The 15,034-nt window shown below is 44.7% G+C and overlaps 1 protein-coding gene across 1 annotated transcript in view; it reads left to right on the top strand.

Annotated features, from left to right (window-relative positions):
• Positions 1-15,034, top strand: part of LOC147712386 (alpha-1,3-mannosyl-glycoprotein 4-beta-N-acetylglucosaminyltransferase C-like) — a 158,982-nt gene that overhangs the window by 121,158 nt on the left and 22,790 nt on the right. The window contains exon 2 of the mRNA XM_086923081.1: positions 1,879-2,026. Within this exon, the coding sequence (XP_086779207.1) occupies positions 1,879-2,026 (148 nt within the window). The remainder of the gene's footprint in view (positions 1-1,878; positions 2,027-15,034) is intronic.

Below are 15,034 nucleotides of genomic sequence, written 5' to 3'. Positions count from 1 at the left end.
AACCTGTGTGGGTCTGTCGGGGCCGTAACTGGGGTGTTTGTGTTACTTAGGAGCTGTTGTGGCCCTTCTCAAGGACAGGCCAGATCATATCTCCGACTTTAATAGCTCTTGTCGGGTACTGACCATCGCAGCTGCAACGCCTTGTTCTATGTTCTTAAAGAACCGTAACACTAAGAGCTACAAATATTCAATAATTAGGGATGAATTAAAAAAAAAAAGTCACTTCACTAGAATTTGCGACTAGCCATCATTTGATTCATGTGTTTTTTTTCTTTTCCCCTAATTTTCCAATCGCACGTATATGGTGAGAGCACTATATTGATTTTATCGTTTAAACACTGTGGCCCAATTTCTCCCCTCGGGCACCTCTGGATGAACAGGAGTGCATGCTGAAGGGTAGATAGCCTGGTTTGTGCAAGCGTCCGTTGCACCCTTGCTTACCTACAGGCAACTGCATAGCACCGCTCCCAGTCATGCCTAGCAGATGTGGAGTCTGCTTTCTGACACTACAAGGGCAGTCCATGTAATACTGGCCTAATATACTTCAGCAGCAGCGATGATGAAGCTCTATGTGTGAATCAGAAGTCGTGATAGTTAATGACAGACTGCAACCACCGTGTAAATGTATGTAAATGTATAGGCATTTATATAGCGCACTACTTACCCGGAGGGTCCCAAGGCGCTTCGACCGCTGCGAAACCCTTCCTGGCTTCCCTGAGAGATGGTCCCTTAATGGGTATCTCCAGGGTGAGACCAGGCATCCCCGGCGGTCTGGTGGGGCCGTTAGTGAAGATGAGGCAAGCTAATGCCCAGAGTTGCCGAGTGTGATCGCTGATCAGAGTGGGCACCGGGGCGAGAGAATTATCGAGTCCGCTGACCCTGGTCCAGAAACCATTTAATTCAAACAAACAAGCTGTAAAGCTCTCCAGGCTCGTGCTCTGAAGTTACCTATACTTGCAATGTTGTAGTTTAGCTAATGGCACACATATTGCATTCTAATTTTACCATCAATGTCTAATCTTTGACGTAGATATGTTAACATTTTCAACAGCTACTACCACAGTAATGCTGACTTCCTTCTTTGCATTTCCTTCCATTTTGTTCTCTTAATGTTGCGAAAGTCATAGTTCTCCATTTTCCGAAGGCTGATTGTTAAAGTGAGAAATGCAGGTTTTAGGTCTTATCTATAGGCAGTTTTAGCTTCCTCCCCAGGCTCATGCATCATAACAGGTATTTAGTCACTCCTCTTCATTCACTGGTTGCTCAATTGTGGGTGACATTTCGCTTTTGCACACCACAGTATACATCTTTGCGTAGTGGCCCGGTCACGCATCCAGCCACTGTCTCTCACTGTGAGTGATGGCCGTTTGCCTAATCACATAAGCTCATCTGCCTAAATAAAATCCACTGCAGTGACAAAGTAGGTGAAAAACTTCACCTTGCCAATGTGATTTTCTTTCCACTCGCTTTTTTAGTCATATTTATCTGTCTTAACCATGTCTACAGCCACAGTAATTTAAAGCCAACAGGATCATTTTGAACAAATACGAGTCATATTTTCATGTTACATGTACTGAAACCAACAACGGTTCCTATACCCGTTATAGCTACACTTCCCTGTCATGAAGAACCTGTACTGTTCCATTAAAAATTATATGTGATTTTTATTCTGTTTACTTTAACATTTGTATTGCATGTTATTTCTTTTTACTTTTTTGGGCACATTCTTGCACTAAGTAAGTAAAGCTAAAAAAGTACCCAACTCACCAGCTTGCCAAGGCCAGAACTATGGGCTTTGCCAATGCTTGTTTTGTTCTCTGCGGCTGGGGTGGTGGTGGTTCTGTGGCACATGTAAACAGATGTTCTTTCTGATTGCAGGAAGAACAAAAGAGGTGGGCCCGAGAGGTAGCGCTGCAGGAGCTGGGGTCGGAGAGGAACACTCAGAGTTTCCTGGACTTGTGGAATTCCTCAGCGCCACTTAATATTTCTTACCAGCACTTGGTAGGCTTCCCAGCACTCAAGAAAAGTAAGTGTCATTGGGCTGATGGATGCATTGGTGCATGGTGCCCTGCTTTTATTGACTGAATCAAGGGTTGCATATTTCCCATAATGCAAGGCACTAATGAAACAAATCTCCACAGTAAATGAGTGCCTGTGAATTATCACCAATCAATTAGTCAAGATGTTCCTCTGGTATAATTCCATTCTTACTTGGTCATTAATATTCTTAGCTCACTTAACATGACAATCTCTGAATATATCAATCAGTTGAATTAGTTTGCCTTTGTCGCTCCATCCTGAAGTGTAAGCAAACATGTGACGATGATGTCCTGTTAGCTCTATTTGGCCCTCATTATGAGTGGCCTCTCAATTCCATTGCGGCAAATAGCAGAAGTTGCTGGCCTCCATTGAATTATGAGAGCTGTAGAAAGGCACCTATGAAGATTCCAGTTGCTAAAAGGAGCTCAAATCTTTGTTTGGATGTCAGAGGAGCCATCAGGGCTCAACATATAATGGGCCGGATCCTCCCCAAGTCCCTCCACCCATTACTGGGTTTACTGGTCCCCCAGCAACTGTGGGTGAGTGTCCGCCCATTTTCCGGCCCTCTGATCTTGAGGCCCATTGTTTCATTGGCTTTCAATTATCAGTTGTAAAATACCAATACTGTAAGTAACAGGCAATTTTAGTTCAACAACTCGAAACCTTACTGACTGACGTAAAGGTAAAGTAGCTAGATTTACATAGGATTATTTGTAGACTACCAATTAATAACCAGTATGCTACATTATCATACTTAGTTCTAGCACTAACATTTTATTCTTTGAAACGTTTATTTCATGCCATGTTACTTAACCATTTTCATGTGAAAAGGCTTGGTTCTTATGAATTATAAACTAATATTGCCCCTATGTGGTTCTGGTGTAATTGATAAATGACCAGCCCTGGGGTGTGGTGACTTATGATGCCACCTTAAATCTCCTATGACATTATATATCCATGCAAACCACAGAATCCCACCCTTTTACACCATCTATTAGTTGCACTGTGGTGCAGGCACTCCATCTTCCCAGGACTCAGTCTGCTTTTTGGCATGAATTAAGATATAACACACACAACCAGAGTGAGATGGGGTACAGTAAAGAGGAAAACAATGAACCCGGAGCAGATAAGTGGTGGGTTAATATACGAAACTGTTGTGTGGTCGCAAAGCCTGAGATTAGTAAAATCACATACTCTGGCAAATGCAAAACAGAATTTCACAATGTATTAAAGGCACATTGTGAGTCCAATAGGTCTATGATGTGCAGACAGCCTTTGGGATCCATATAAACTCGCAAAAGTAAGAGAGTGCGTAACAGGTGCCTCCCTCTGCTTTATGATTCGATATTCAAATTATCATTTATCAATAAATCATGACTTATTAATATATGAGTTGCATCACAAATTGAAGATAGGGCTGTAAACCAGTTGGTGAATTAACACACTGACTTGTTTGCCCCACCTACATAAACCAAGCCCGAAGCCTTTCAACATTCAGTAAACTTTGCTGTACTGGAGAGCTCAGAGAGAGAACCCCCTCAGATTCACCAGGCAGACACCAGCAGAGTGGCCTCTGTCTACTGCTGGTGATATTCATACCGTAAGCATTATCGATTGCTCTTAACATGAAGCCTATATTTTGCCTTATTGAGGGATCATGCAAAATAATTTCTGAAGTCAGAATGGGCCTAATCTACCTACATGATCGAAAATCTTAGAGAGGACCTTTCAGGGTGTACTCTTTTTACAAATCAGCCAATGAAGCTTAAGTGAGAAGAAGATACTGGGCTTTACTCCGCTCCATAGCCTCTTGCAGGCTGAACCAATGGCAGGCGGATGGGGCTTAGCTCGAATGTAGTCAGAGATACATGAGATTATGATCGAGTAGATGTAGTGTGGTTATTACCTGGATCCAGTGGCTTAACACAGGCCCCCGCAGCACCCATGGTGCTGGGGGGGCCCAAACTCCAGGGGCCCCCCTCGGCACAGTACTCTGATCAGAGAACTTCTGATTTAGTCCATTGGGGCCCCTCCACGTACCCTGCAGGGGGGCCCCTAAAGTTTCTTACGCCAGTGCCTGGATCACCATTATCAACAAACATGGCGATAAATATCAAATACAAGAACAGACACAAAAGAAAATACCCCCATAAAGACAGATCACTCAATGTGTTTCGATGAACTGATTGGCAGCGCTATATGCTTGCCTCTCTGGCAGCTGGCTGTCAGCCAGGCATGTAGTATTGGAAAAGTGTTGTTTTCATATCTGGTCACGGAATATCCCAACACTCAATATGGCATACTTTTTCCATCCTCAAAGTAGAGTGAACAATACTGAATACTATAGAGTAAAGGTACACTATTCGCACGAACAATGTTCACTGACATGTGCTCACGTAGATGGTATACTGTTTCCACAGCCTACAAGAGAAGCCTGTGAAAAGAAATGTATCCAAGCAAAATCAAATGCCCTCGAAATTCATACTTTCTATCTGAAACTGGATATTTGTTCTCCAGGCAATGTGTCCCAATAGAAAGGGAATTTCTTAGGGTATCTCTTGTTCATAATATTAAACCATACAATACTGAGGAGTTGCTTTACACTCACATAATAAGTAAAAATACATATAATCCTTACACCCCATTTTTTGTGATAGAAGATACCTTTGTGCTCTTGTTTGCACAAGATGATGATCGTAACAGTGCCTTGTGTTTGTCGATTTTGGATTCATAATTTAAAAAAACACACAAAAATGTGAAAAAATGGATTTTTCTTTTAAAGGTTGCCCAAAAAGTGTGAGTTTATATTTATGTTATAAACAAAATGTAGCATACTAAAAAAAAGCAGCCATGTGAAATGTGTACACGAGGCTTCACGGGAACATGAACTATCACCTTTCTATAATTTCTTTCTTAGAAAAACGTGAATCTTGAAAGTTCTACACTTATAAAAACTAGACAAAAATTAACAATTCCAAATGGCATTGTTTACGACGAGACTGTAACATTTTGGACGGAGTTTTTACTAATGATGAAAGACTGTCTGTCGACACTCCGGTGCCCCTAGTCTGGTCTGATCATCTTGCTATCCCTCTCCTGATAGCCTTCTCTTCGGAAGTAAGATCCGATCCTCCTTCTATCACTGGAGGTCCGAAAAGGAGCTTTAAGAACATCACCAATGATGCCTTGGCCCCATTTAGAGAGAAGTATAGCTGCTCCTCCTTGGGAGATGTGGATGAAGCAGCCGTACTACTCTCAGATTCTATCACCAAGGCGGTTGAGGAATTAGCTCCCTTATCCTTTAGATATTCCGCCCGCCGCAAGCCCACGGCTCCGTGGTACACGGAATCATTGAGACTTCTTCGACAAGGCTGCAGAAGACAGGAAAGAAAATGGAGGAAAACTTGGGATCCAATTGAAAGGGAAGCTCATAAGAGATTGCTAACAGACTATAAGTCTAGTGTAATTAAAGAAAAACAGCAGTATTTTTCCAATCTCACTACCTCCCTTTCCTCCTCTAGGGAGCTATTTAAGATCGTCGACTCCCTTTGTTCCCTTCAGGTGCCTGATCCAGTGGTAGGCTCGCAAGAGCTTTGCGTTAATATATCAGAGTTTTTCCATAATAAAATTGAGGACATCTACCTGGCCTTGGAAACTCAAAGAAATACTTTAGATGACTCCTCCCTTCACACCCTGATAAGCCTAGAAGCTTGGCCTAGAGACCACTCTAATACTCTCACGGATTTTCCGCTTCTTACTCTAGAAGGACTTGAGAGGTTACTTGATAGGACTAAATCTTCATCTCCCCTTGACCCTTGTCCTCTGAAGACCCTGAAGGATTGTAGATCCACATTGCTCCCACCTCTTCTAGAAGTGATGAACGGTTCCATAACCCAAGGTACTTTCCCTTTAATATGGAAGAGGGCGATAGTGAAGCCACTTCTCAAGAAACCCACGCTAGACCCGGAACAGTTGAAAATTTTTAGACCTATTTCACTGTTACCCGCTCCCGCAAAAATACTTGAGTCTCACCTCAATTGCCACCTTTCCACCTTCCTTGATGCATCTGGATATCTCGATAGCTCCCAGCATGGCTTCCGGAAAGCACACAGTACGGAGTCAGCTCTGACTATGGTGGTAAACAATATCCGTATGAAGGTAGACTCTGGACAAACCACGGTGTTGGTCCTACTGGACCTCACCGCAGCGTTTGATACCCTGTCTCCCTCCATTTTAACATCTCGGTTGAGGGAGGCAGGGATTTCCGGTGCGGCTTTGAACCTTCTGCACTCCTTTTTACAGCACAGAGAGCAGAGAGTCAAGCTCGGCGAATTTCTTTCCCCTGTTAAAACCTTGCAGTGTGGGGTGCCCCAAGGGTCGGCTCTTAGTCCGACCCTATTTAACATTTATGTCGCCCCCCTTGCAAGGTTAGTAAAATCTCAGGGGATGGAAGTGGTGTCATACGCCGATGACACACAAATCATGGTGTCACTAGCCCACTCAGTTTCTACATCCGCCACCAACTTCAGGATCTGTATGCAGACAGTCTCTGACTGGATGCTTCAGAATTCCCTGAAGTTGAATGGCGACAAAACTGAGATCCTGGTCTTTGGCAAAGACCAGGATATCTGGTCCAATGAGTGGTGGCCGTCTTCGTTGGGAATTTGTCCATCTCCTTCCCAATCAGCAAGAAATCTTGGCGTAATTTTCGACACCACGCTGTCCATGACTACAGGTTAACCGCACGGTTGCCACCTGTTGGGGGGTCATAAAAATTCTCAGGAGAATCCTTCACTATCTCTCTCTCCCAGCCCGGCACCAGGTGGTAGTGGAATTGGTGGGTTCCAGATTGGATTATTGTAATGCACTATATGCAGACACCAACAAGGGGCTCATCCATCGACTTCAGGTCGTACAAAATGCCGCTGCCCGATTTGTTCTGGCACTCCCTAATGCTTCTTCTGCCACTATGGCTAGAAGGACTCTCCATTGGCTCCCTATTCACCTGAGGATCTTGTTTAAGATTCTCTGCCTAGCCTATAGAGCTTTGTCGGAAAGTTCTTCCGATCCAGTAGACGGTCTGCTGACTCGCTATCTGCCAGGTAGATCTCTTAGATCTGCAGAGCTAAACCTACTGGTTGTACCTCGTGCCAGAAAGGTACGTTGGGGAAATAGAGCATTTTCCATCGTTGCCCCTAAACTGTGGAATTCGCTTCCCCAAGAGATCAAGACTCAGCCCTCTCTGTCCTTTTTTAAAAAGGCGCTAAAAACCTGGTGTTTCGTCAAGGCCTACCCACAATAGGAGTACTCCTGAATAGCTGGTACCTTTTGGTTATGCGCCTTGACGCCCATTGGGCTTAGTTGCGCTATAAAAATTGTTTTTCATTTCATTTCAATAAAGTTAAAAAGACTTTTGAAATGTAATTTGTAAAATATATTGTGAAAAATCCAAGGAACTGTGCTTCTATCCAATCAAAAGGTATGAACAGCAAAACTTCCCAATGTTCCTCTTACCAGACACCAACGAAATATGCATTTTGCTAAAGTATGTGGCAGGGTTGAATAAATAAGGTAGCAACAACAATCAGATTATGCAGCATAGTGTGGCATATGTTATGGCAGTATCACGTCGTTATTTTGTCATTTATATATTTGAATGCTACCTGGGCAAAGGTTTCACTTCATTAGCATCGGTTTAACTCTTTAATATAATCACCATCAACTGATAAGTGCAAAGGGCTTCCACTGCCATGCATGTGTATTAACTTTTGATGTGCTTGAGCTAGAAACATAATCTTTTTCTGCTAAAATGTGCAAACTATGCAACAAATAATACATTTTGTGCCAATTGTAATCAATAATTATTTGAAAAACACCATTGCCAGTGACCTTTGTTACAAATCAACTTAAGTGCTTTGCCTGCACAATGAGTTTAGGCATGGCAGTTCGGGCTGGACTGTTCCCATGAGGCACAGGGTGAAGGCTGATTTGCATATGGCCAAGTCTGAACTGGAGTGGTGAGCAAAAAAAACGATGGATTTAGGCCCAGATCTCTGTACTGGGGTGAATGTATGACATTGTTCTGCATTCTGTCCATCAACTGTTGTTTTTGCATTTGCACAATGAGTTTAAGCATTGGCCAAGTCTGAATGCAATACATTTGCAACCACAGGGGGCTGTTCATAAAGGTAACAAACACTTGTGAATAATTAGCATGTGTAATTTGCTCTTACATGTTTGAGTAACTTTACTACTACTGGGTATTCACAAAATTCCAGTGTTAAGATATTAAAATGTGCAGAGTTACACATCTCTGCCCCCTGAAAAAGGGGGTGGGGCCACACTTCTGAGTGTAAGGCACTACTGCCAAAAATGAAACAGCAGTCAGTCCAGGACCACTACTGGCCAACAACTGGAAACGCAACATCCCCCCGCAGAACATAATGGAGGTAAGGGACTACAATTAAACTCCATTATTTAAAATAATTCATTAAAATATAAATAACTATAATTTAGTGTTAAAAAAAATATGATCTCACCGTATGAAATCATATCATAAATATTAGCCCCCCAAAAGATGGTTAATTTCCATGTCATTCTTTTCTTATTCACATGTCCTTATATTATGAGAGTAGTTGGGAACAGCCAGCATCTATCTATTGGAAAAAGCTACGCTGACCCAAAATTACACTCAAACTTTAGGCCAATCTCCCTGCTCCTGGGGATTTGCAAGATTGTGGTAGAAATCGTTATCACTCAGCTGATTTTTCCTGGAAACATCTAAAATCCTCTACCCGTCTCAGTTCAATTTTAGAGCCTTACATAGTATCGAAGCAGCACCTATTGAGATCACAGACTCCATGAAGTTCACTTTGGATGCGGGACAGAACGCAACACTAATCTTGTTAGACCTCTGGCAGCGCTCGACACAATCTCGCATGAGATCCTATTATGCTGACTTGCAGACATTGGGGTGGAGAGGAAGCATTGGCCTGGCTAGGCTCCTTTTCAAAACATAGGGGACAAGCTGTTTGGCTTAAGCCTTTCTTTTCGGAAGGCAAACTTATGAAGATTGGGATGCCGTAGGGCTAAACCCTGAGCCGCACCCTTTTTGAAATATGCTTGACCCCTCTTGCTTCTCTCATCGAATCCTTTGACATCCTGTTGGTCTCTTATGCAGATGACACCCAACTGCTGCTAGGATATAATAACAATTAGCTGGAGGCAAAAACAAAATTTGCAGCTTTGAGGATAGCAATTATGGGCTGGCTTAAAAATAACTTCCTACAATGCAACTCTGTTATTTGGTGCCAATCTTCTTGGATGGCTAGGGGCATGGCCAGCCAGTTGCACCATTCTGTCCCCCCCCTGAACTCGCCAGGAATTTAAGGGTGCTTATTATTACATGCCTTTCTTTTAAATTCCAGATCACTGCTGTGATCAAGTCTGCATGCTGTATCTAAGGATGTTGAGGAGATTCCTAAAACTCCTGCCATGGCAAGCCCATAAGACGGTGGACAGGCATTAATACTGTAGTGGTAGACTATGCCAACGTACCTATACATTGGACTCCTTGACTATCTTATTCATAGACTGCATATACATATACAAATCACCTCAGTCATTCATTCCCTCCTATAATCACACCTTCTCTGTAATTTACTTAAAGTAGTCCTTCATTGACACTCACTCCTGCCCAACCCGGTTGCTGCTGTGTAATGACCATGATGAGTCCTTCACTTTGTTTCCTTTTTCTTTCTACTGCAGTTCTCTGTAGATCACCTCTTGGTGGACATGAGGGTGACAGCTTCCCTTCGTGACCCGTGTCATATATGGTGCGGCACACTCCTGACCTCCAGAAGCACAGAGTCCCTGATAGCTGTCTTGTGGTATTGCTGCTGCCGATGAAGAGCATACATACGCATGTCGGTCAGGGGCGGCCTTAGGCATGTGCAAGCTGTGCACCTGCACAGGGCCACCAAACCCCAGGGGCCATCACGCCAATATATATCCTTAATATAATAATCCTCTGAGGATGGATACATATTTGTGTGGCGGCCCCTGGCAGGGATTTGGTGACCTTCGGCTCTGTTCCACTTCCAATCACCCTGACCCCCCCTTTTCACTGGCCTCTGCGCTCCGCTCCGCCCCGCCCGGACCCCCTCTTCCAGGGCCCCCTACCTACGCTCCCTGCCCAGGGCCGCCATGAGCCTAGAGCCACCCCTGTGTCGGTAATGAGCAAAGGTGGTGTTGACACTGGTGGTCTGCGGCAAGCAAATAGGTCACCTTTCTAGGAGGCCCTGCTTAGTCCCAAGGTAGGGAGTGGTACTACTCAATAAGAGCTTTAAGTGGGGTCAACTGCTCATATACCTGGCAGGCTCGTGAAGGAACATCTCAGAGGCTAGAGGAAGATGGAACTGGGCATTGAATGCAAATTTCCCCCCTGGAAAACAACACTTTACTAACCCCACCTGTCATTGCACTGGGGGTCAGTATTGTCCTTGTGCTGTGCCATATTACAAGTTCAATAGCAAGTAGGATGTGCCTGTGTGAGTGAAGAATAGGCAGTCTGCATGTTTGAGTGCAGGGAACAGCAGCATGCTTGTGTGAGCGTGAGGTGGTAGTGGTGTGCCTTTATGAGTGCGAGGTGAATGCTCTGCATTAGGAGTACACTGAGGCCGGTGTACCTGTGTGAGTCTAATGTGAGGGGTGTGCTTGTGTGATTTGAAGGTGCCAGTGAGACGGGTATGCTTGTGCAAGTGTAAGATGTGCTTGTATGTGTGCTTGGCATGCCTGTATCTGTGTGCTAGAGTGCCTGGCTGTGTGCAGGCGGTGCCTATGTGCATGGGGTGAATTTAGGAGGTAGAGTGAGGGAGGCTAGTGCAGGGTTGCCTGCAGGGTTCAATGTAGGGGGTGAGGGGATGGGATGCCTCTAGAAGACGTGTGCAGTGATTATCTTGCATGCAGTGGTTGTAGGAGGTAACCGTAGGGAGTGAGACTGAAGCAATTGCCCTGTAGGGGAGCCAGCACGGTCTAAATTCCGAGGGTGGCCGCATAGGCTAAATGGAAGGGGTGTGTTCAGGAGGTACTTGTAGAGGTGAGGACAGCGGGTGCCTTTCAGGATGAATGTGAAGGTGCTTGTAGGATACGAGTGTCACGGATGCCTTGCCTGCAGAGGTGAATGAAGGGTGTGCAAATATTGGGTGAGATTTACATTGACTTTGTTTTTTCTATTAGTAATTTGTACCAAACAATCTTTGTTAATTTTTACTTTTTAACATTTGAGGGAAGTCTACCCCCTCGTCCCTTAACACCTTTCCCCTCCTTTCCTTTTTTCTTTCAATTTCTTAGTCTGTACACTTATTCCTGACCTACTTCCATCTCAATTGTTTTGTTTCCGATGTGTTTTGATCATTTTTGTGTCTCCTGACATGTCGTTTCCCTTTTAACCTCGTCACCATTAAGAACAATGCACTTTGGGAAAAAGGACTGCACACCTCCCACCAAATCTGGCATCTTTGTATCAGATTCAAAAATATTTACTGCTTGCAGCACTGAGGACCTTGAACACTGAAACAGCTACTACAAAATCAGCACTGTGGCAAACCAAACTACTGTGTAACAGTATCCTGGAAAAGGAAAACAAGAGTGGCTTAGAGTTCAGACAAGCATTTACAATGCAACGGTTTCACCTTCGGAAAAGTTAGAGCTATTGGCATTGTAAATGACACACTTTTTATTTATGTGTTGGTTTTGAAAACAGATAAATAAATGGCATTGTCATTTACAATGCCAATAGCTTACTCTGTCGCAAATGCAAGACGTATTGCATTTGCACACACACACCCACACAAGAGCCCCACACACACACAAGAGCCCCCCCCCACACACACGAGGCCCACACAAACACCACACAAGAGCTGATGAATAATACAGCAAGAAAGAAGAAACAATGGCAGTGCTTCCGGGTGGGGGTAAGTGGGGTGGCAAAGTAAACAAACCTGATTAGAGACCGAGAAATGCTAACATTTGCAAAGCAAGTTAAACATGTGTGCGAGGAAAATTGGACAAGGGCGAAACAAAGGAAGAAAAAGCACGTAACAAAAGAAAGAAAGATAGAAAAGAAATATGGAAGAATGGAACAAGGGATGAAGGGAACTCTCTTCCGGCGGACCTTTCTAGAAAGGGTCCAGAACGCGCAAAGTGGAGTTTTCATTTAGACAGCCTAGGGAAAGTCACTCATGATGCTATCTACTTTAGCATAGGAGAAACCAGGATAAAAACATGTGAGCATAAAGTAAATGCGATTTTAGGAAAGTGCCAAAAAACAAAGGGGCCGGGCCCTTTAGAACACAAAACATGGGGGGACTTCAGAGAAATGAAAGGCGGAGAGAGGAAACAGCAGAGGGTAGAATAAAGAGACACGCTTCAGAGCCACTCGATAGAAGCGCAGCCCCAGCTGCCGTCGGCGCCCCGTACAGCGAGGCCACATAAACACATCACATAGGTTTCTTGCTCACAGCCACCCATTTTGTCTTTTCAAACCATAACATTAAGACTTTACTGTAGTCTCGTTTAGAGGAACCCGCGGAAGGATGAGAGGCTGGACTGATATTGCCGGGACTCGAGATTCGGAGCCGTACAACTGGCTGAGCCATCTTCCGGTGTGACTCATTTACAACGGGAAGGGATTCCCCACAGGGCATTTTATCGTCAGGATATTCCAGTATGATGTAAGATGGCCATAGTAAAACAAAATACCTTTAAAAAGCAATTTTTCGTGGTATAGTTTCTATATCCCTTTTCGGGATTGATTTGCAAATATGGGAATTCTTCACTATTCTTGCAAATTCTTATTACTGCCATTGTTTCTGTAATTATGTTTTACTATGCCTATTATATGCAATAAAGCTCTCTAAACTTAAAAAAGACGGTCTGCATGGGCGGTAAGTTTAATACAACATCCCTCTCAGATGCCTGTCAAAATGCAAAACGAGGACGGTACCCTCAAACAGGGACGCGGGTCACGCCCGCCCTTAATTTGGGTACACGTCCGATGTGTTCTCAATTTAATATCGTTTTCTGATGTCCTGCATTGCCCACTCTTCCCGCGAACCCCCCGCAGCATTTCCTGCAGAGCACGACGCCGCACTCTGGTGAACTTTTCCTCCAGGATGAGTCCAGGGTTCTGGTTGCTGACTGAGGACCCACCCTTCTCCCCACTCCTGCCACGAGCGGGGGGGAGGTGGCTGCAACCCCCGAGCTCCAGTGGATGCGTCTACTGTCCACTGCCTGCCCCGCTGGGTAATTTGGAATTGGTGAATGTTTGTTGACAGAGGCTGCCCGTGCTCAACCAGTCTGAAGGTGTCTCTTCCGGCGAGCATCGCAGGGAGCCAGCACGCCACCCGTAAACAACAGCATAGAAAGTTCTGTTCTTACAAAATAAACACTCCTGCCATGTCCAATAGCTAGAGCAAATAAAGTAGGGTAAGACATGCCACAGCCCAGGACTTAAGACAGCACCAAATAAAACAAGAAGCACGTGCACACGGACAGCGGGAGGGGGGACGGGCTTGTTATGTATGTATTTTATCTTGTACTATAGGGCTCACGGACAGCGGGAGGGGGGCGGGCACACGGACAGCAGGAGGGGGGGCGGGCGGGCATACGGACAGCGGGAGGGGGGCGGGCGGGCACACGGACAGCGGGAGGGGGAGCAGGCGGGCACTCGAACAGCGGGAGGGGGAGCGGTCTGGCACTCGGACAGCAGGAGGGTGGTCAGGAAACAGCCAGCGGGACAGGGAACAAGACGAACAATGAGCACCAACATCAAGTAAAAAAAAAAAAAAGTACACGCCCACAGTGGCCACGTCTTCATGACGTTGCGGAGAGGGAAAGAATTGGCAGAACGCCCACCAATCGCCTCGGGAAATGACTGACAGTTCTCTCTTCCAATGGCTAGCCTCCATTTATGGAGCTAGCCAATGGAAGAGAGAGGCGGAACGAAGGCCACACTGTTCTAACATTAGATTTCGCCTGCGCCGAAAAGCTGCGCAGTGCTCAGCTTTCGACGAGGCAAAACCTAAAAAGGAGAAAAGTCTCTGGAGAATAAAAGACTATCATCCGTAGTAGTATGATTGGTAGCACCTTAGAAGGGACATATCTCGTGGGCCCCTGATGCTCCCAGACAGTGAATCCCCACTCAGGCATAGGGACGATAGGAAGCAACACGAGTTACATGTAACGCATACCGCAGTCAGATCCACAAGGACAATGGTACTTTAGCCATGATGACAGCGGGAACGATAGAGCCACTCAGTCTCTTCTCGATCCAGACGGTGCCCAGGCCAACGAGGTGCTAGACCTCTGCAGTAACATGGGGTGTACTATCTCCTTTGGTCAGTTGTGGGGAAAACCTTATTATTCTCTAAAGCGAGGTCGTTGATGTGGGAATAGGAAACGAAGGATGAAGGCTGCCAGTTAGGCAGCAGCAATCCTCCATCTTCCAAACTCCCTTTTCACAATTACAAAGCTGTTTGCAAGCGTGGAAGTGTAACCTTGTGGCAGGTACATCATGACTGATCACAAGTCATCTCCCTTGTATATGCATTCAGATGTTCGAAATCATTTTGGAAAAATCAGTGCACCTAATTTATTTTTTCTTTAATTAGTTTAAGTGTTTGACTGTGATCGATTGCCACTTCATAGCACTGAAAGCAGCAAGAAAGTTTACAGTTCTGATAACTAATTATCCCCTTTCTTAGAAAACACATTAACCAAGGTTACAGTACATCAAGTTGTGAAGGGAGGAACATCAAAAGGGCCCTCTTACTTCTTGGAGGGGGCTAAGGTCTGATGATTGGGAAAGCTTCTTTGAAGAAGTCTGTTTTCTTTTTAAATTGTTATGTTTATTTCTTAATCCGTAAATCAAACATATGTTTCTTTAGACCTTAGTCTCAAATCGGGCAAAGCCCACAATAAAATATGATTAAAA

The sequence above is a fragment of the Lissotriton vulgaris genome, chromosome 5, assembly GCF_964263255.1.
Source record: "Lissotriton vulgaris chromosome 5, aLisVul1.2, whole genome shotgun sequence".
NCBI classification, from domain to species: Eukaryota; Metazoa; Chordata; class Amphibia; order Caudata; family Salamandridae; genus Lissotriton; species Lissotriton vulgaris.
The sequence above is the reverse complement of the archived record's forward strand: the minus strand, read 5'-3'. Positions and strand labels throughout refer to the sequence as shown.